Raw genomic sequence first — 20,219 nt, forward strand, 5'->3', positions numbered from 1 at the left:
CATTTTGGTCTTCTTTAGTGTTTCTTCTTACATCAGTATTGTGCTATGCAGAGTAAAGGGGTCACTGATGCTGCAGCTCTCCACTGTGTTGAAGATACTTAGGGGGTCATTATTAATCCTTTTCTGCCCCGGCGACCAGGGTGGAAAAGCGGCGGACGATCTTTCCGTCCGCCGCGGTCCCCCCCGCCATTCTAATATGGCGGGGGGGAATTCAGGAGAGGATTGCCCCCGCCAGGCCGGCGGTGGCTACCGCCAGCCTGGCGGGAGCAATCCGCCCATCCTAATGGGCCCTCAAATGTACAATATGTATTGCTAGAGCAGGTTATAGCTAGAGCTTTGATTTTTCTGAAGTTAGCCAACCCCTCATGAATTTTATGCTCGTTATTCTCAGAAACATTAGGCAAACTTTCGGTATTTTGGGTTCTTCACGGTTTTCCCACCTGAGATAAACATTAAAATGGCACCAGACATTAAGATGGCGCCATAAGAGCACAGAATTCAGAGAAACAAACTGGCCTGGGTAGACAATCAGAGCATCGTGGACATGTCTTCGTGCAATCCCAAAACTGCTACCAGTTGCAACATTCTTCTTTGTGGTTTTCGATGATGAAAGAAAAGAAGAACTTGGTCTTGGTTTCATCATTTCTGCTGCTTCGCAGCCGACTAGCATCATCGCTCAGCAGAGCAACGTCAGTGACTGGGGCCAGGCTAGCGGCCAGCAGACTCATTTCAGCAAGGCCAATGGCCTATTATCATCCTGAAATTGCTTCACATTGAAAACCAAACACAAGGGAATCATTACTCCTTGCTGACAGTTGCCAAGCTGTGCATGACCCCAATGTCTCTTCTTGAATTCTCTTATTTTTCATAAAGGAACAGCTATTTTTAGCTCCTTTTATGGGGCGAGCTTCACCCCAGCCATAGTTCACTGGACTAGCGTCATCTACGAATTTAAAACACAGTTCAAATAGCAACATTCATCGCGGTGAGATCAAGAGGGGGGTGGCTGGGCTATGGGACTATATTGAGCATCAAAGCTAAATGCAAGCCGACAGGTAATGAAAGTGCTGCAGACTAGATAACAAGCATTGGTAAATCCAATAGGCCTCGCTCATCACAACGGGGAGCAGACCTATTGGAGTGAGCTTCTAGAATAGTTTTTCTTAAAGCCTAAGAATCTGTATGGCTGCTGTAAAAGAAATAAATATCTGACTGCACACCTAAATTGCAGAGAGTTTGCTTGGTTTCTGAAGGTTTCTGAAAAAACACAGGAAGACAAATTTGATAGTTCATATCAATATTCAATGACTTTTATTAAAAAATGAGTAGTCCGAAGGAAGTTCCTATGCTTATTGTAAATCATGAGAGGTTTCCTAGAAAAAATACGGATGTCTCACTACTTCTACAAGCACAGATAACCTCTATCAGGAAGTAACCTTCCCTGTCACCAGCTATGTTACTGGATATCAAACGTAAACGAGCCATGGTTCGGAACAGATAACAACAGCATGCGAAAGACGTGCTAGATGCCTGATCACAAGTGGTGATCCAGGATCACACAGGCCCTGCATCAATAGTGAGGGTATCCAAAGTTATGTGTAGGTTAAGGTCCAGGAAGCAAATGCACTTGAAGAGCATCAGTAAGAATCCCCCAGGAGTGGAGTTCAAGAAGAAGAAGGCAGCAAGGGTGGCGGGAACCTCACTACAGCTTCTGCAAGGGAGGAGAATATCGTTGGTGCACCAAGCCAGGATATGCAGCAAGGAATGGCTATCTTGGGCCATAAAACACGAGTGGGCGATGCAAAAAAGTTTAAACCCAGCCCATCCGCAGATACTCTGATCATGACGGTGAAAAGCAGAGTTTAACATGGAGGAGCCTCAACTGGCTCCGCTACAGGGAACATTTGAGTTGGTAGACCGTCTGCCACAGGACCACCAGGTCACGGTGGTGATACACCAGACAGGAAAAACTAACAATGGGCACCACACGCAGGCCAAAAGTTATACATATATTCTTGCTTTGGGAGTTTGCCTGTTGAAAACTGGTGGATACACTGTAGACTCAGAGATACCGGTCAGGCAGGTGGGGATCACAAAATAAGGTTGAAGGTCCTGCTCATGGTAAGGGATGGGGGATTTGCAGGCGAAGGTCTATGCAGCTGACCAGCAGGGTATAAGGAAGGCTATAGCAATATGGATTATCATTTCAAGGGAGGATTTTTTAAAAGAGTTGCATCTCGTCATCATAAAATGGACCACTGGATCCTAAATACTCATAACTCTGCTCACACGTAGAGGAGATTGACTAACACGTTGGACCTATTGGTTTGGCAACATTTCTAAGGGCTCAGATTTATACACATTCCTTAATGCAATCTTAGGTCGAGTTGGAAAGATTGTGATGACAGAATGCTTCAGACTATGTTGCAGGGACTACGAGTACCCCATGCACATTTGGATGTTATATCAGGACCTCATAAAAGTTTCCTTAAGTAGGGATTCGTGCCTATGATAAAGATTTTACCTACTCCTTAGCTGGGGATTCTAATTTTATTTCCGTTCTAGTGGAAACATGTGTACAAGCTGGTTCTAAGAGCTTGTCTGAATATGCACTTTGGCGTTACTACAACTTGCAGATTATGTTTTGTCTATGTTTTTAACCAGATGATGGTTTTTACCACTTTTCAGTTTTTAGTCAGAATGTGCACTTTTATACATTTGTTTGCTTGCCTTTGAAAAACATATTTTGTTTTCTTTTTATTGTGTATGGCTTTTTATATCTCACACAAAACGTATCACCAGTCTCCTGTGGAAAGCATGCTCACTTTCAGTGGAAAAGAAAGAGGCGTGTCAACACTATGCGAAATGACGTGGGCATGCACAGGTGGACTTATCATTTAATATCTTTCTTTGAAGAGGTTTGTGGATAAGATGATGGAGAGCGACATTTTAGTGTGCAGATCCATAGAAAGTACCTCATCATGGACGCTAACCAGGAACAGCCTTGACTACTAGCTGCATCCTGTGACTTAATCATTATCTCTGGCAATGCCCTTGGTCCTGCAAGCGGTACAAAAGGGGGTGGTGATGGACGGAGCATCTGAATCAATCAAACACTCACACCCAGTCAAAAGATCTGGGTTTGATCCATCACCGTTCTTTAGCCCACTCTGCCACCCCAGTTCAGACATGGTTATATGCAAATCAGTCTGACCCTGTGCCTCATGGGAACAGTCCAGCCCGAACTGCCAAGCCATGGCTTCCCAGGTCCGGAAACAAGCTTCTGAGGACCGGTTTCTGGCATTCCAGCCGTCTTCAGCCCGGCTTGCTTGAATCCAGTGGCAAAGTGAGCAAGGGACTAACGTCTGAGCATACCCTGCCACACTTATGGCGGCCAAAAGCGGTACAAAAGGGGGTGGTGATGGACGGAGCATCTGAATCAATCGAACACTCACACCCAGTCAAAAGATCTGGGTTTAATCAATCACCGTTCTTTAGCCCACTCTGCCACCCCATCGCCGTTCTTTAGCCCACTCTGCCACTTCCCATGGTCCTGCAAGCAGCAGCAGAAACAAAAAACACTGGCAAAGTCAATAGGTTTGGCTTTGGATGATAATGGGATGGGTGAACAATGCGAGCCTCCCAGCACTGACGGACGTGTTTCGGCACTACGCCTTCATCGACCCCAGGACACCCCCACGCCGCACGGCCCACCGCTGAAGGCGCGTCTCTGCCCCAGCGCCACAGGTCTGTCCCTGACCTCGGTGCCCCCTCGCTGCTGCGCGTTCTTTTTCTCCTGCTATTGCCCTTCTGTGCCTTCGTTTTATTGCATTGTATTTTATTTACTGCATTAGTGCTTTTTCTTCTGTCAGTAGGTTTTTGTTGCGCTTTCTTTCGTTACTGTACCCCTGGTGTGACCCCCCTCCGCTCCCCGCCGCTGCTCCCTCGCGGCCCCGCCCCCTTTTTTTTCTGTTTCCCCATTGGCCGCCCCGCTCCCGCCTCCCAGCTGCTCCTCCCTCCCACTTCGCTTTAAATGGAGCCCGCGCGTACGCGCAGCTGGCGCGCCGATTGTGCGCTGAAGGCACGCCAAAGGCAAGCCAGTCTACGCCCGTCCGCACCTGCACCACGCCCAGCGCCATGACCCCTGGTCCTCGAGGATGCCAGCGCACCCGACGGACCTACGACGCCGCCACCCTCCACGCACTCAACGCCGGCCGAAACGCCGCCTGCTACCAAGCCACCCCGAGGCGCACACAGGGACCCTTCACCTGCCAAGCCTGCCGATTCACCTGCCTCCGGACCTGCACCGCACCCGCCAAGCCGAGCACCAGCAAGAACCACCTCAAGTGCATCCTGCTCAACACCCGCTCCGTCCACAGGCACGCCGTGGAACTCTGGAACCTCCTCGACACAACCTCACCAGACGTGGCCTTCCTCACGGAAACCTGGATGAACGCCTCCTCAGCCCCCGACATCGCCATAGCCATCCCGGACGGCTACAAGATCACCCGGAGGGACCGCGTCAACCAAACCAGAGGAGGCATTGCCATCGTCCACAGAAACACCATCCGCATCACGACCAACTCCGACGACACCCTCACTGCCGCCGAACACCTTCACTTCCAGGTCCACACTGACCCCAAGACCACCCTCAGAGGCACTCTCATCTACAGACCCCCGGGACCACGCACACAATTCAGCGAAGCCATCGCAGACTTCGTCAGCCCGCACGCCCTCACCTCCTCAGACTACATCCTCCTAGGGGACCTCAACTTCCACCTGGAGAACAACAAGGACTGCAACAGCGCCGCCCTGCTGGACAACCTCGGACTCAAGCAACTGGTGAACACCCCCACCCACTACGCCCGCCACACGCTTGACCCCGTCTTCTCCTCCAGCAAGCACATCTCCTTCAGCCACTCCACCGGACTACACTGGACAGACCACAGCTGCGTCCACTTCAACTTCAGGAGAACCACGACCCACCACCACCCGCAACAAGTTCCCCGCAGAAGCTGGAGCAAGATCACCGCAGACCAGCTCACCACCACCCTCAGCCAGAACCCGCCCACCAACACAACGGACCCCGACGAAGCAGCCCGCAACCTCACACAGTGGCTCACCGACTGCGCCGACGAACTCGCACCACTGAAGAACCCTCCCAGCAGACACGGCAGCAGGAAAGCCTCGTGGTTTACCACCGACCTCAAAAGCTCCGAGAAAACCTGCCGCACCCTTGAGAAAGCCTGGCGCCACGACCAGACAACAGAACACATGACCACCCTCAAGAACGCCACCCGCAAACACCACCAGCTGATCCTCACCACCAAGAAGACAGCATTCAAAGAAAGACTGGACAAAAACACCCACAACAGCAAGGAGCTCTTCAGCATCGTCAAAGAGCTCTCAAATCCCAGCGCTTGTAACACCGACATCACTCCCTCGCAAGACCTCTGCGACTCTCTCCCCTCGTTCTTCCACCGCAAGATCGCTGACATTCACAACAGCTTCAGCGAACAAACCAAGCACCCAACCGCCGAACCAGCGCCCCCAACCAGCACCCTCTGCACCTAGACCCCTGTCGGCACCGAAGACACCACCCACATGATGAACACCATCCACTCCAGCTCCCCCACCGACCCCTGCCCACACCACATCTTCAACAAAGCCAACTCCATCATCGCACCCCAACTCCGGAACATCATCAACAGCTTCTTCGCATCCGCCACCTTCCCGGAGAGCTGGAAACATGCTGAGCTGAGCGCCCTCCTCAAGAAACCCACCGCGGACCCCACGGACCTGAAGGAAGACGGTCACCCAGGCCCTCGTCACCAGCCGTCTGGACTACGGGAACACCCTCTATGCTGGAACCACAGCCAAACTCCAGAAAAGACTCCAGCGCATTCAGAACGCCTCAGCACGACTCATCCTGGACATCCCTTGCCGCAGCCACATCTCTGCCCACCTGAAAGACCTACACTGGCTCCCCGTCAACAAGAGGATCACGTTCAGACTCCTCACCCACGCACACAAGGCTCTCCACGACATGGGCCCGAAGTACCTCAACAGCCGCCTCACTTTCTACACACCCACCCGCCAGCTCCGATCCGTCCCACGAATTCGGAAATCCACCGTCGGAGGATGATCCTTCTCCTACCTGGCAGCCAAGACATGGTAGTCCCTCCCCACTCACCTACGGCTGACCCTGGATCACCTCTCCTTCAGGAAACAACTCAAGACCTGGCTGTTCGAGCAATAGCGATCCCCCCCACCTCCCCCCAGCGCCTTGAGACCCTTACGGGTGAGTAACGCGCTATACAAATTCTTGTGATTGATTGATTGATCAATAAAGGAGTAGTGCGAAAACGAGTCTGTCAGTGCTGGGAGGCTCTGCACATTATAAAGCACTTTTTGTTATGAATTGCCGTGAGTGCTCTCCTTTTTGGCCGACATCGCTTTGTTCGCCCTTGTGGATAAACATTTAGCAGCCCACAATCGCTGGCGATTTGCACCCGGGACGCGTGGTGTGGCGGCGGTGACTCTTCGCTCTTTGAATATATATATATATATATATATATATATATATATATATATATATATATATATATATATATATAGCTTCCAAACTTCTCTCGTGTATCACTGTACGGATGGAGTGGTGCACTTCATTAAATAATTACAGCAAATCTACCTCCTTGGGTCCATTTCGTTTTTACGCGGCAAGCGAGGAAGGAAAGCGAAGTTCTGGTAAAATATATATATATATATATATATATATATATATATATATATATATATATATATAGCTTCCAAACTTCTCTCGTGTATCACTGTACTCACTGTGATCAAGGGCACCTGCCCGAAACGCGTCAGTTCGCTTTTGCTGCTGAGTTTGCCTTATTAAAAATCCTACTTGCCTTATACCGGATTCGTTTGGTCGTCTGTTTCGTCCTGGGGACCTGGGGCCACAGTTCGGCTATTGTCGTGCATATATATATATATATATCTTAAGGGACCCCACACGAGCGGGTCCGTATTTATTCACAAATTCCTTTCAAACAAGGACGACGACGCCTCGTGCAGTTAGTTCAAGTTTTATTTGGCCACCATCGAACGCGTTTGAGCTGCACAGCAGCCTTGCTCACAGCTCGGTGAGCAGGTCTGCTGTGCAGCTGAAACGCGTTCGATGGTGGCCGGATAAAACTTTAACTAACTGCACGAGGCGTTGTTGTCCTTGTTTGAAAGGAGTGTGTGGACATATATACATATATACATATATGCTAAGTATTTGAACTTTTGCTGTTCTATGCGACAAGATTCATCATATATATATATATATATATATATATATATATATATATATATATTACCTCTCCGATCCCATGTCACCCACAGTAACCCAAATGAAGTCGCACTCTCACTTTCCGATTTTCAGCAGCTGTATATTGATTTATTATTCCAATCAAAATCCAAATAAGGGTACAGGCGAACAACCTACGCGTTTCGGTATGCTTATACCTTGATCACGGTATATCATATAATCATATAATTTTAATATCAGAGTAATGTTGCTTCTTAGAGCACTGCTGCATTTAAAACAGCTCTGGAAACCCTTCTTAGTTTTAAAACACATCACAGAACAATTGATTCTAAATGGTGTAAAGCAAGGGTGCTACGGACTTTCACTTACTGTAACCTAAAGACATAGTTTAAAAACAGAAGAATGATTAAAAACAATAAGAAGGGATAAAGACTAGGGAAAGAAAAGCCACATTACAGAATTGCAGCTACTACTGGCACTGAAGTGCACTTCTTTTTAGGTGAAGGTGCACATGTGCTTTAGTCAAATCAGTTACTCACAGTGCAACAGAGCCAGTGGTTGAAGTGAGCTTACCCGTTGCCTCATAAAGAAAAATGTGAATGACAGTTAAACACAGCAGTTGATTAAAAGAACTGAGTAAAAACTCATCTTTATAGGTTTTTATATTTATTCATGAATTTTTGATTGATTGAGCCTGGCAAAACAATCAAAGCTATTCCTAAAAATGCAGCGAAGGCTCGATATTTACTTTCAGCATTTTCCACGCCTTTCCATTTTTGTGAACAGACGTCAGCGCGTCCCACATTAAGGTTGTTAACGTGGTCTACCTGTGGCATCTCATTTATAATTTGATGTGGCTTCGTGCGACTCTGCTGAGCTTTCGGCTGAACTGCGGTCTGACCCCGTTAGCAAAACACAATGAAGCATCAGCATTTTCATTAGACAAAACAATAGCGTCTGCTATCTCTGTGGAACAGGCTAACATGAAACGGTATCATGTAATAGCCTTGCAATATTTATGCGCTTGTTTGCTATCAAAGGGTAATCGTGTTACAAAATAAACAGTGCAGGGCACTTGCTTTTACGAGACTATAAAATTGGCAAATGCCTGTTTCTTGAACCAGGCGCTGGTCTGCGAGTTCCTGGACCCCGCCCCCCCCCCACCCTTGTGTTCAGATCTTGTTGAGAGAAACACCCGACTGGTGCCTATTAAAGCAATAGCAGGCAGCACGTGTTTTCAAGGTCGGGATGCTCAAACCACAGGCATTCGGCCTACAACATCTTGTCTTGGACTACAAGTGTGGGCCAACACACAACACAAGAGTGGGCGGTGTGACAGATCAGTTACAGACGCATTCTTGGTGCAAGCCTGCATTCCTGCACACAGAAGTGGGTGAAAGGTCGAGGGGTCAAGAAGGACGTACCTTGTGCGGCTGACCTGAGGACTTCTCGGAAACCACTGCCTTCCAAGCTCCCTTGGGGCCTTTCCACTTCCGGATGTTTGGCAGGGTCGGCTGGTTTAACTCCGTACAAAGCTGAAAAACAGATTGAAAATGTGTGCGTAAGGTTATGGTTTTCATGACGCACTTTTTGTACCTTCAACACTATTGTCTGATAGAATATACAGAATGCTTTCACTAGAGCAGTAACACATGTATTTACATAATTTACCAAAACCGCTCTAAAGACACATTTTTCGGAGCAAATGAAACCAAGCATTAGCAAGCCAATAGGTCTGCATTGGGAGCCTGCCTTTTTGCTTAGTTAATACTTGTTTTATCATGTCTTTATTACAGGGAGAGGTACTCGGACCTTTGCAATATAAACAAGCATTGGCCATACCAACTGGTCTGGCTTTAAAGAAATGTTGTATTGTAATGTGAAGCATTACAAGTAAATAAAAAGGGGATAGGTATGAATTTGTGTGGAAGCCAAGGACTGTAGAATAATATTGGGATGGGTTAAGAGGTCAGGAGAGAGTTGCACTAATAAGCCAGATCTAAAAATCTATGTATAATGACTGCCTTCCTCACATCTGCACTGCTGCAAGAGAAAAACACTATAAATTATCTATCTATGTAACACACTTTAATAGCATTACAATACCATGTGTATGTCTGTGAAAGCTCAACCTTAAGTAGCTAGCTAAATAAACACAATGGTCACAGCTGCGTAGAGGGCAAGAACTTGCTGTGTGGAACCACACAACATCTGCCTAATCAAAACATGTACTCCTGGCTCCCAACACCTGGGTGGAGGCCAAGCCCCGCTCTAGTGATGCTCACTTAACTGTCTGGCAGCAGCCGAACTATCAATCCAGACCGTTAAAAAAATGCATTGGCAAAAAGCAAACGTATTTTCTGTTTCAAGAAGTGCACACTGGAATAGTAGTTCAGACTGCTGCTGGGATTCTGGGTGTTTTTAGAGAGATATGCAGAGGCTCCAAATGCAAACTGGATACCTACTGTAAACAGGGGTGTCTAGCCCACCTTGTGATCTACCATGTGATGCTGGCCCCTCAAGTGGTGACCATCTGAAAGGAGGCAATATTATGTGACACACAATGACACTGTGTGTGGTGGCAAATCTGGTAGTCCTTATCACTGTACTACTTTGCATGGAAATGAGATACTTGTCAAGGAGCATGATTCCATCGCTCACAGTGACGTGTTCCAATGGCTAGCGCCAGGGCTCGAGTCGGGGTACCACACGAGTGGACGGCGTCCCCCCACTTATTTTACAGGGAGCTCGATAACTATAAACTGCAACTGAGTGCAAGCTACCTTTCGTGACGTCACTTCCTGTTGTGACGTCAGCGTCCCCCCACTTCTTTGTGCCCTGGCTAGCGCCTCATGCTGCAAGCTACAAAGGGTGGCAGAAAATGTACATAAAGCAATAGATAAAGAGGGTTGACTAAAAGCCCCTACATGTAAATATAGCATATATCCGATTTTGTTAAAACCAAAAGTTTTTTTATATCTCCAGATCTAAAAAGCATGGGCAAAGTCAAGGTTTGCAAGGTATTGCAAGGTATTGGCTTTGAGAATGTTTTAGCCATTGTGCAAAGTGCACAGCAGCTGGCGCAAGCGAGAGCAGGAGGCAACTCAGAAGGAGAAAGGACATTTCGATTTTCAGGAATCAGCATTTACATTTCCTCATCAGACTTCCACCCAAAGTAAGAGAGAGAGAGAAACACAGAAATAAGCGAAAGACAGAAACACAGTGACAAAAGGAGAAGGCCGAGATTAAAAAGAACCTGCTAGAGTGAGATAAAGGAGTGCATGGTAGTAGGTCAAAGATGCATGAGGTAGAATCAAGATTATGGAGCCCTGGTATTTGTCACCCCCAATATTCAGTGACGCTGGCTGCAGGCTTCTGAGCAAAACTTTGAGTAGCAGCATTTCTTGCTTTACAAATTAAGTACTGAGTGAGTGTGTGGTACTAAAAGAAGAGAAAGATGTCACAGGGGGGGATACATGTTCACCAGCCATACCCACTAAATATCTGTAGAGCAATCACATATTTACTGTTATGATCTCATATTCTATTAAGTATATTAAAGTTTAAAGGATCTTTGTTCTTCTCAGTGCATAAATAGGTGAGGCAAGGGGTAGATAGGGGATACCAGTCCATATACCTGAAGAATGGTCCACCTTAATGTCTGTTTTCCCCAATACATTTTAATTGGTAAAACCCAGCAATATTATTTCCAACACCCTCCTGCGCAGTACCCAGGTCCTGTTATTTCATTTACCAATTATTCCTCAAAGACAAACAAATTTAAAACCTCCTCTTGTATTGCCGCCCTTCTCCTTCACTGCACCTCAAGAATGACCCAATATCCTATCACACAAAAATCCTTGCGCTGGAGTACTAATATGAAAGTCTTTTCTAGTGATCAAGCACAGCCAAGCCAGATGCAAACATTAGCTACAAATGTCAATATAAACAGTTCCTTTAATATTTCAAGGATTTTTGTCTTTTAATGGGCTTTGGCACTCAGATCTGGGAAAACATCTGCTTATATTTATCATGCAGAATTACTTATTTTTTCTTTGCCAGTGGAGCCAGGACTTGATTCCAGTCTGCTTAGAGAGACCAGTAGTATCACTTGACCACCCACCTAGTCCTGCACTGGAGGTGGGGCCGTCAGTAAGCCTTTACTGACTACTCAGAATCCTTTATCTCAAACACAGTCTTAATAATACTCTGGATGATCAGCTTCAATCTTTATTGAAAAAGTTCGAGGACAATCACATTCCTTGCTCTGATCTTGTTTCCATCGTTTCTACTGTGCTTTGCAGGCTATAAGAGAACTCTGCTGCACACTCTTGAAATATGGGGATGTCCTTTAGAGTACAGACAACCCCATCGGTGCCCCTTCCAGGATGTTGTTAATGCACTTCACTGATAGTCGTGTCACAATCGTCTCCATGGGCAAATGCCAGGACTCTTATATGTCTGACATCTTATGATACTTCTCTAGGGATATCAAGATCTTATGCTGGTCTTCTGCCATGTGTCTGGTCTTTGGAGGCACTTATACTGTCTTCTCTACTTTGAAATGAAATTAAATTAAATTAAATGTATAAAGCTCTCTTCTACCCAGTGATATCTAGGCGCTTATGCTCTAACTAGGAGGGAAGTAGAAGAGGAAAAGATAAAACTGAAACATGGGAAGGAGAACAAGAAGACCAAGACGTTACTTATTGAATAGCAAAATATTTAGGGTTTTGCGGAAGGAGAGAAGCTCTGACTTTTTCTTAAGATCTGAAGCATAGAATTCCAAACCCTTGCTTTGCCCGATACAAAGCTTCTACCACCCCTGGTAGCTTTTCTAGCATTGGGAATCACAAGATTGAATACAGATAAAGACCGCAGGAATCTGTTGGTTACATACCACTGTTCAAAGTATTCAGGTCCTGAGCCATGTAGTACCGTAAAGGCAATGCAGAGGGACTTGAATTGGATCAATTTTTTACAGAAAGCCAGTGCCGCAAGGGCAGAGCATGAGATACTGACTGATATTTAGGGATGGCCAGCAGCAGCCGGGTCCGCATATTTCCTCTATGCCTTGAAGAATTCCAGGTGTGGGTTGTGGCTTATTTTTCCCATTCTCTTTGCACATGAGCCTGAAACTCTTGATAGGACTGTTTAGGATATTGCCTTATTCTATGATCCCCAAGCTTTTTAACTAAATGTGCAGCTATTTGGAATCTGGGCAAGTTTAGACATTAAACAACACCCAGTGCATGTGCTCTGCCCCCTAAATCAGGGCATGTAACTGGCTAACGTCAATTAACTGTGTGACTTTTAGGTAATGCCCCAATTACAAACGTGGCAAACTTCACTTATCGCACTGAGGGCTTAAGATTGCCTTTGAACTACGCCCATCAGATGTTTTAAAACTTGGCATCAGGACTTCCACTGCAACATAACCTTAGTTATGCCATCTTCAGTAATGCCTTATTGCCCAGACTGCCTAGGTACTAAGAGAATAAGGGAGACATCCAAAACATGAAGTTGGCAAGTGTCTGCAAGAACAGAATTCAAGAGAACTTCCCTACAGCACAGACTGAATCCGCTTTTCTCATTTTTAAAGGTCTACTTATAAAGATCTCATTGCGCTAACTCAGGACAGGTTTTGTCCACGTTTTTAGACATGTTGTACAGCAGTGTAGGCTACTGTGCAACCTGGCTTTAAAAAAAAGGTGATCTGACACGGCCAGCGTTGACCGTGCCAGACTGCTTTTTTAATTTATTCTACTTTAAGCCATGTTGCACAGTAGCCTGCACTGCTGTGCATCATCTCTAAAGGGATTAACAAACCCAATAGATGACCATGTCATAGTGCTTTTATTTTCTTTACTTTCAGCCATGTTCCATAGCGGCCGCGCAGCTGGGCATTGCAGCTAAAACAAATCATTTACAGAGCCAAAAGGTCTCACATATGCAAGACCTATTGGCTTTGCCAATGCTTGTTTTAACTCTGCACTTGCAGCTTGGGTAGCGCCAATCCATTTCTAGATGTGCACCACAAACTAGGACAGAAGAGCTGAGGGAAAGAAGCAATTCACCCATAAGCACATTTGTGCGCCCAGTGTTGGGCGTGGAGCTAGAAAAAGTGAAGCACAAGGAAGCCACCCCCGTTGCATGATTTTATTTACAGGCGATGTCGCAGGCACAGCGCAAGTGCAGGCTAAACCTAAAAGGTCACTTTTGACTGTGCTGCGACAGCCCTATCAATGGGCATGGCAATCACTTCCCTGCTGCAGGGACAGTTATATAGATTTAAATAGCCCAGAGCTGACCTAGTTTAGGTGTAAACAATCCTCATCATTCACTATATGCAAAACAAGGAGCCATCTGGGGGATCCCTGGCAGGAAGAAATGAGAAGTTAATCACAGGAACTTCAAACAACATTTATCAAATGAGTGTGGGGGGGTGAGTGAAGAGGACAATAAATGGTCAGACAAAAACACAAACATAAACACTGGAATTTACCTTATTGTTGTAAGGACTTTGATTTAGTGAACCCCTGCCTTTGAAGTGGGCCTGTTCCCAGCCAGGCAGAGACTACTCCAAATCCGAGATGTTCGTTCCTTGTTGAGAGAAGAAGGAACTTCAGTTTAACCAGAAGTCATGTAAACTGCTCCTAAATTGGCAGATTAACTCGTGTGGGGACCTAACTCCTGGACAAAAGAGGTCACTTTGGAAAAGGGAATTACAGGCCCAAAAGGACAATGACAAGGCTTTTGCTCTAATGTCGACAAGCACCGACAGCCTCCCAGACAAATTTGTGTAAATTCAGACTAAGTTGTGAATGGAGCTTTGGCTCTGTCCCTGAAGCAGTAGGGTAGAGACGTCTGTCTTCCACTTGAATCTGTGGCCTGCCTCTCCCCCCACCACCAAGAGATCAAGGACGTCTGTTATCATTGAAGTGCACTAGACTGCAAAGTAATTGGTGCTGACCCTGCTTTCCCAAAATGTGAGGCAGAGCAGTTTGGCGCCCTCTACTGGCTTGCTTTGTTGATGCACATAGACTAACTTTGGCAATGGCTTCAACGTGGTCTTCCATGTCTATTGTTTCATTTTCTTTATAAATTCATAGCTTCCAATATTCTGATTTTTGTTGCTTTTTAGGAAATAAGTCACGTATTTTAATGTTAATCTCATCCTTTGCTCCCCCAGGTTAATCATCCAAATTCTCCCATTAGAGCAGACTTGTTCTCCCTAGTTGTAGTTTCCGTCCACAAGAGATTGCTCCCTTCTCTGCATCTCCCAGGTGCCGGCCCCTAATCGGCTGAGACGGTTGATAACTATAGGACCTCCTTTTTCCTCTGCCTGTACACTATAAACAAGGCATCCCCTCAGTCTCACACCTGTCACCTTATTTTCTGCGAATAGGGAGTGACAACACAAATGGTAGGTACCACAATGACTGATACATTTACAATGATGTGCTTTGGAACATATGGCTTCTTTTCAATTAGTTATAATGAATGCACTGCTATCAGTGAAAACTGCATCTTTTCACTGAGTGAGGAACTGAAGAAAGTAATTCCTATTTTGATGTTAGCCTGTACTTATTTTACATTGCAGTTGCAATAACATTTGGACTGCTTATTTTTAGATAAGATATAAAAAACAATACAAGATTCAATCCAACAGTGAATTGCATTAGCATGTTCTCAAGCACTGGGTGTATAGAGCTAAAATGTGTTGGAAGACATATATACACAGTAAGTTATGCCTCGAAAGAAAACTACGTTTTTCTAAAACAAAATTATCCTCTTGTCTGACGCAGAAAATGTGAATACACACTTGGATCCTCAGTCCGAAGTTGACAAAAAAGTAATAACGCTCATTATTAAAAGCACTAAGGGACTGTTCAGTCTGAAGAAAGTGGTATATACGTGGTGAATAGTTACAAACAGTGAATATTTATAAGTAAACTCAGCGCAAACAATGACAGACTAAAATTGCGTATTATTTTATGGAGTCGAGAGGATGGTTATGAACTCAACAGAAGGAGGTCTGTAGGTAGGAGAGTGGAATCTGGTAGCCTGGAATATCGATGATAGCCGTTGAGTGTTGTGCTTTAGCTGTCGTAGAATGGAGTTCAGAGTTATTTTGTGAGGGTCATAGAGTGGCTGGATGTCGTAGAATGGGGGCGTATTGGACTGTAGTGGACTGAGTTCCTGTCTGGGAAATAGTGTGTTCAGTAGTGTGTTTGTGGCACTTTGACTTAGGGCAGGAATACACTATGCAGGTCATAAAGGACCTAGTCAATGTCAGATTTTCTGCCTATCCAAATTAGATACATGTGCATGTTATGATTAAAAAATGGAACTCGCTCACACATTGAGTGATTATACAAAACATCTGAAAATCTAGCTTTGATTCCTTCTCCTGGCCTACAATGGACACCCATCTTAGAGTGTGTTGGAATTTGGTGTTATGTGGTTGAATGATGGTGCCATATGAAAGCAAAAAAGACAGCCTTTAAATATGGAGATTTACAAAACAAAGGGTGAAAATTCTGAGACAAAATGGGAAACAAACTGCGTTCTTAGAAGTCTGGAGGTTGTTTTTAGGGACATGCATGATTCACGAGTTAGAAGATCTAAGCATGTGTAAAGAACATTACGTACAAAGATGTTGAGCCAGACTGATGTCTGAAAAAAAATCTTAGATTTTTCTTGAGCTTAAATAGGCAAATATATTTTGGATTCCATGGAGAGCAAGCATTTGTGTATGTGGTATACAAATTTAGCATAGTAATCCAGCAAACAGAAGTTGAACAGTGAATTCATCTTTTCAACAAACATAACATACAGAATATTTATTAAGAGCTTGAACTTACTCTAGAATCGCTAGGCCACTACTCAGTATTACAATCAATTGCACTTATACCTCAGTTCGATAACATATGCAGAAAACATCAACGACACAAATATTGAAAACGTAAACATGCAATTCTTTCATTTTTAAGTTCTTTATAATCAAGAGGTTTTTTTTAAAAATAGGTTAGTATTAGATTTAGGTTCACGGTTTAGGGTAAGGTTAATTTCAGACAGATGGCACAAAGCTAGGGATCACTTTAGGATTAGAATTAGACTTCGGTCAGGCTAAGGTTATGTATGCCGAGGCTAAGGATCTCAGATCAGGGCAAGTGATAGCCTTAGGCTTCAGGTTAGCAATGGCCATATGTTTAAAATGGGTACAGTAGATATTCTCTTGCACTAAGCTCAGGACTAGTGACAGCCTTAGGGTGAAGGTTAATATTAGTCTTAGGTTTAGGTCATTAGATATCCGCGGCAGCCTGTGCAGGTAAGAGCGGTGAGGCCCATGGGGAGATTTCGACAGATGACCCCAAGGGACAATTAAATAAATAAATAATGATCCCTCGCCGTCGTCTGTCGAAATTACTCCCCACCAGGCCCCACTACCCCACCGCTCTTCCCTGAACGGGCTGCTGCTGTTAGATATTCTCTTGTTTACATGCATTTCGAAACTGTATTTTCTGGATTGTGGTCATGACTATTATTATCATATTTTTAGGCATTACACTTCAGTATGTTGTTTGCAATCTAATGCTTTTAGTCATTCCTCTTTAGGTATCATGGCCGGCAGCTTTAAGTATGCCAGTGATCAGGATTGCACTGTTTCTGTATTCCAGTAAGTGACTGCTGTGTGAAAGGGTTGGATATTTTAAGTATATTAGCTCACATATGATATGGATGTTTTAAACTAGGTTTGTAGACATAAGATTATTTTAAGCATTTACACATAAACGTTTGCTGTCCATTACTTATATTCTGCCTTATCGGGAAGGATAAAAGACCCCAGAAAAGGGTGCAGTATTCTATCCTATTACTAGGACATGCTCATTCAATTTAGATGCCAACAATATAAAGAAAACACATTAAGGAAACTTTTGGTTGCCCATGCATCCCTTCACGAAGTAATGTTCATTATTTTCACAAGTAAACCAATTGCATACCAGTACTGACCTCTTCCTTTGTAACCCTTACATGGTTCCATTAGTTTCAGATACTGAATATCTATTCTGCACGCTTTCCGACTAAAGTCCCCTCAAGTTGATGATATATTTGGGAAAAATGGAGAGCTACCCACTAGGAGGCTACACACACATACACTGCATGATTATATATTCCATGAGACCGTTGATACACACACCACCTAATTTTTTGAAGAAAAAGATTGGAACAGCATCCGACAGTGGGATACTTTCAAGGTGGTGATGTGGGGCCTATGCATATAGACAGAGTATGGCATGATATACACACTGCAACACGAGGTCTTGGATCGAGAGAATGCCATACCTGAGGCAGAGGTGCAGGTTGGAGTAGGAACAGGACAAGCAGAAGAGCTCCCTGCTCCTACAGCTGAACACAAAGCCCTACTGGACAGGCTCGGGAAACGGGATCATATGAAATATGTAGCCAAACAATATGCAGAGGGAGACAGCGCACGGTTTGAGTTTGAGTTTATAGGGCACGTAAATCACCCGTAGGTCTCATAGCGCTTGCAGAGCTCAGTGAGAAGACAGAGGGACGGGCAGATCTAAAAGAGCCAGGTTTTTAAGTTTCTTCGCCATTTCTGGTGGTTGGGTTCTGCTCTGATGTGCAGAGGCAGAGTATTCCAAGATTCTGGGGCTATTTTAGAAAAATATCTGTCGCCCTTTCTAACCGTGCAAACTTTCGGGCAAGTTAAGAGATGCTTATGTATGGAACGAAGGGTTCTGGTTGGGCGATAGTCAGTGAGTTTTTTTCTAGATATTTAGGCCCTTGACCATTGATGGTTAAACAAACAGTTGGTTCTGTCGGGTAGGACAAATCTCTTTGAGAAATGCTAGTATATGCAAGCGATACAATCAAAAGAACTCTCTGATACACACACAACTGAGAAATCAATGCTCTAGTTGACAAGAGAAAACAAATGATATAGCCAGGTATTGAATTCAAGAGTGTTTATAATTAGAATTAGATTTTGCTTGTGCTGAATTACTTCATTCAGTGACAAAACAATCAATACAAATTACGACCATCACAAATAATTACAGTTCATTGACAAATTAGTGGGAAAAAAATGCTCCGGTGTCAAGGTATTTGTACAGTGAAAATCAACATATATAGTTTATACAGAAGAATGATAGGTAGGCCAAAAATTAATTGATCTCCAATGGATCCCGGTGCTTTGTAGGGGAGTCATGGAGTGTCTGGACCTAATTATAGCGTCGACGTTTCGACCCTGGTGCGCCCCAGTTGGCGTTCGCTTCGGGTCTTTATCAAGACAGAATGCAATTGGTGACAGTATGAATCAGGAATAACGATTTCCCTGATGTACAGCCACTCATGCGCAGGTCATATCTGTCGTGGAGACGATCAGGAAATACCTGGTCAAAACGGACTTGACCATTGATGGTTTTGTGGACTAGACAGCATACTTTGAAATTAATGCGTTTTTTTATGGGAAGCCAGTGTAGTGTCCTGAGACAGGGCACCGACGATGTGGGGGGCAGGGGTGGGGGGGGGGGAGATTAAGCACCATCCAGGCTGCGGTGTTTTGCAGGACCTGAAGCTTTGTCAAAGGCTTTAGTTTGTGGAGGCAAGCAGTGCATTGCCATAATCCATGCGGCTTATGATTAGGCCTTGGATTAGGGGCATGCGGGACGGTAGGGGGATCTATTTAAAGATTTTCTTGCGACTGTGCATCAGTCCAAAGCTTGTGTGTACTACTTTGTTAACGTGATCAGTCATGGACAGTTTGTTGTCGATTGTGACTCCCAGATTCCGGGCTGTGTTCTTGGGAGCAGGGCAGGGACCTAATGTCGGTGGCCACCATTCATCTGTCCAGTGTTTGTGAGCGTTTCCAAACAGCATTATCTTGGTCTTTCCGGCATTAAGCATCAAATAGTTGTTGGTCATCCAGTCCTTTATGGAGGTCATGCATTGTTGGAATCTTAGTTTGGTGTCCTTGGGGTTTGGACCAAGGGTGATTAGAAGATGTGTATCGTCAGCATAGGACACGGTTTCAAAACCATGTGCTCTAATCACTTTGGGCAGTGGTGATAGGTATAGATTAAAAAGCATGGGGCTCAGTATTGATCCCTGGGGGACACCCTTGTCGTTTTCCATGTGTATTGAGCAAAAGGACCCTAGTTGGACCTTTGACCGCCTTCCAGTCAGGTAGCTTTTGATCCAGAGTAGGGCTGAGCCTTCAACACCAATTTCTGCTACGGTTCTAAAAGAATACCATGTGAGATGGTGTTGAAGGCAGCTGATAGGTCGAGCAAGATCAGGATGGCGGATTGTCTTGCATCGAGGGTCAGCCTAATGTTGTCCTCTATCTCAAGTAAGGCAGTTTCAGTGCTATGAAACGCTCTGAATCCTAATTGGGATGGGTCTAGCAGCTTGTTGTCTTCTAGGTGTTTAACTAGTTGTTTATTTATTAGGGATTCCATGGCCTTACTGAAGAGTGATTCAGAAAAGGGGGTGGTGATGAACAGAGTGCCTGAATTAAGCAGACCACTCTTACCCAGTCCAAAGATCAGGGCTTGATCCATCACCGTTTTTTAGCTCACTGCCCCATCCCAGCTCAGAACTTGGCTATATGCAAATTAGTCTGTTCCTGTCCCAGTGCATGATGGTAACAGGGCAAACCAAACTACCAAGCCAATTCTTATACTGGGAAGGAAACAAGCTTCCGGGGACCGGTTTCTGCCATTTCAGGCGTCGTCGGCCCGGCTTGCTTGAATCCTGATGGTGCAATGAGCAAGGGACTCACATCTGAGTATACCCTTCCACGCTTATGGTGGACAAAATGATTCAGAAAAGGGGGTGGTGATGAACAGAGTGCCTGAATTAAGCA

General features: G+C 45.1%; 1 protein-coding gene across 1 annotated transcript in view; it reads right to left on the reverse strand.

The window, feature by feature from the left end:
- Window positions 1-20,219, reverse strand: part of EEPD1 (endonuclease/exonuclease/phosphatase family domain containing 1) — a 311,216-nt gene that overhangs the window by 61,730 nt on the left and 229,267 nt on the right. The window contains exon 3 of the mRNA XM_078688223.1: window positions 8,746-8,856. Within this exon, the coding sequence (XP_078544349.1) occupies window positions 8,746-8,856 (111 nt within the window). The remainder of the gene's footprint in view (window positions 1-8,745; window positions 8,857-20,219) is intronic.

This window comes from Lissotriton helveticus, chromosome 4_1 (assembly GCF_964261635.1).
Source record: "Lissotriton helveticus chromosome 4_1, aLisHel1.1, whole genome shotgun sequence".
Taxonomy (NCBI): Eukaryota; Metazoa; Chordata; class Amphibia; order Caudata; family Salamandridae; genus Lissotriton; species Lissotriton helveticus.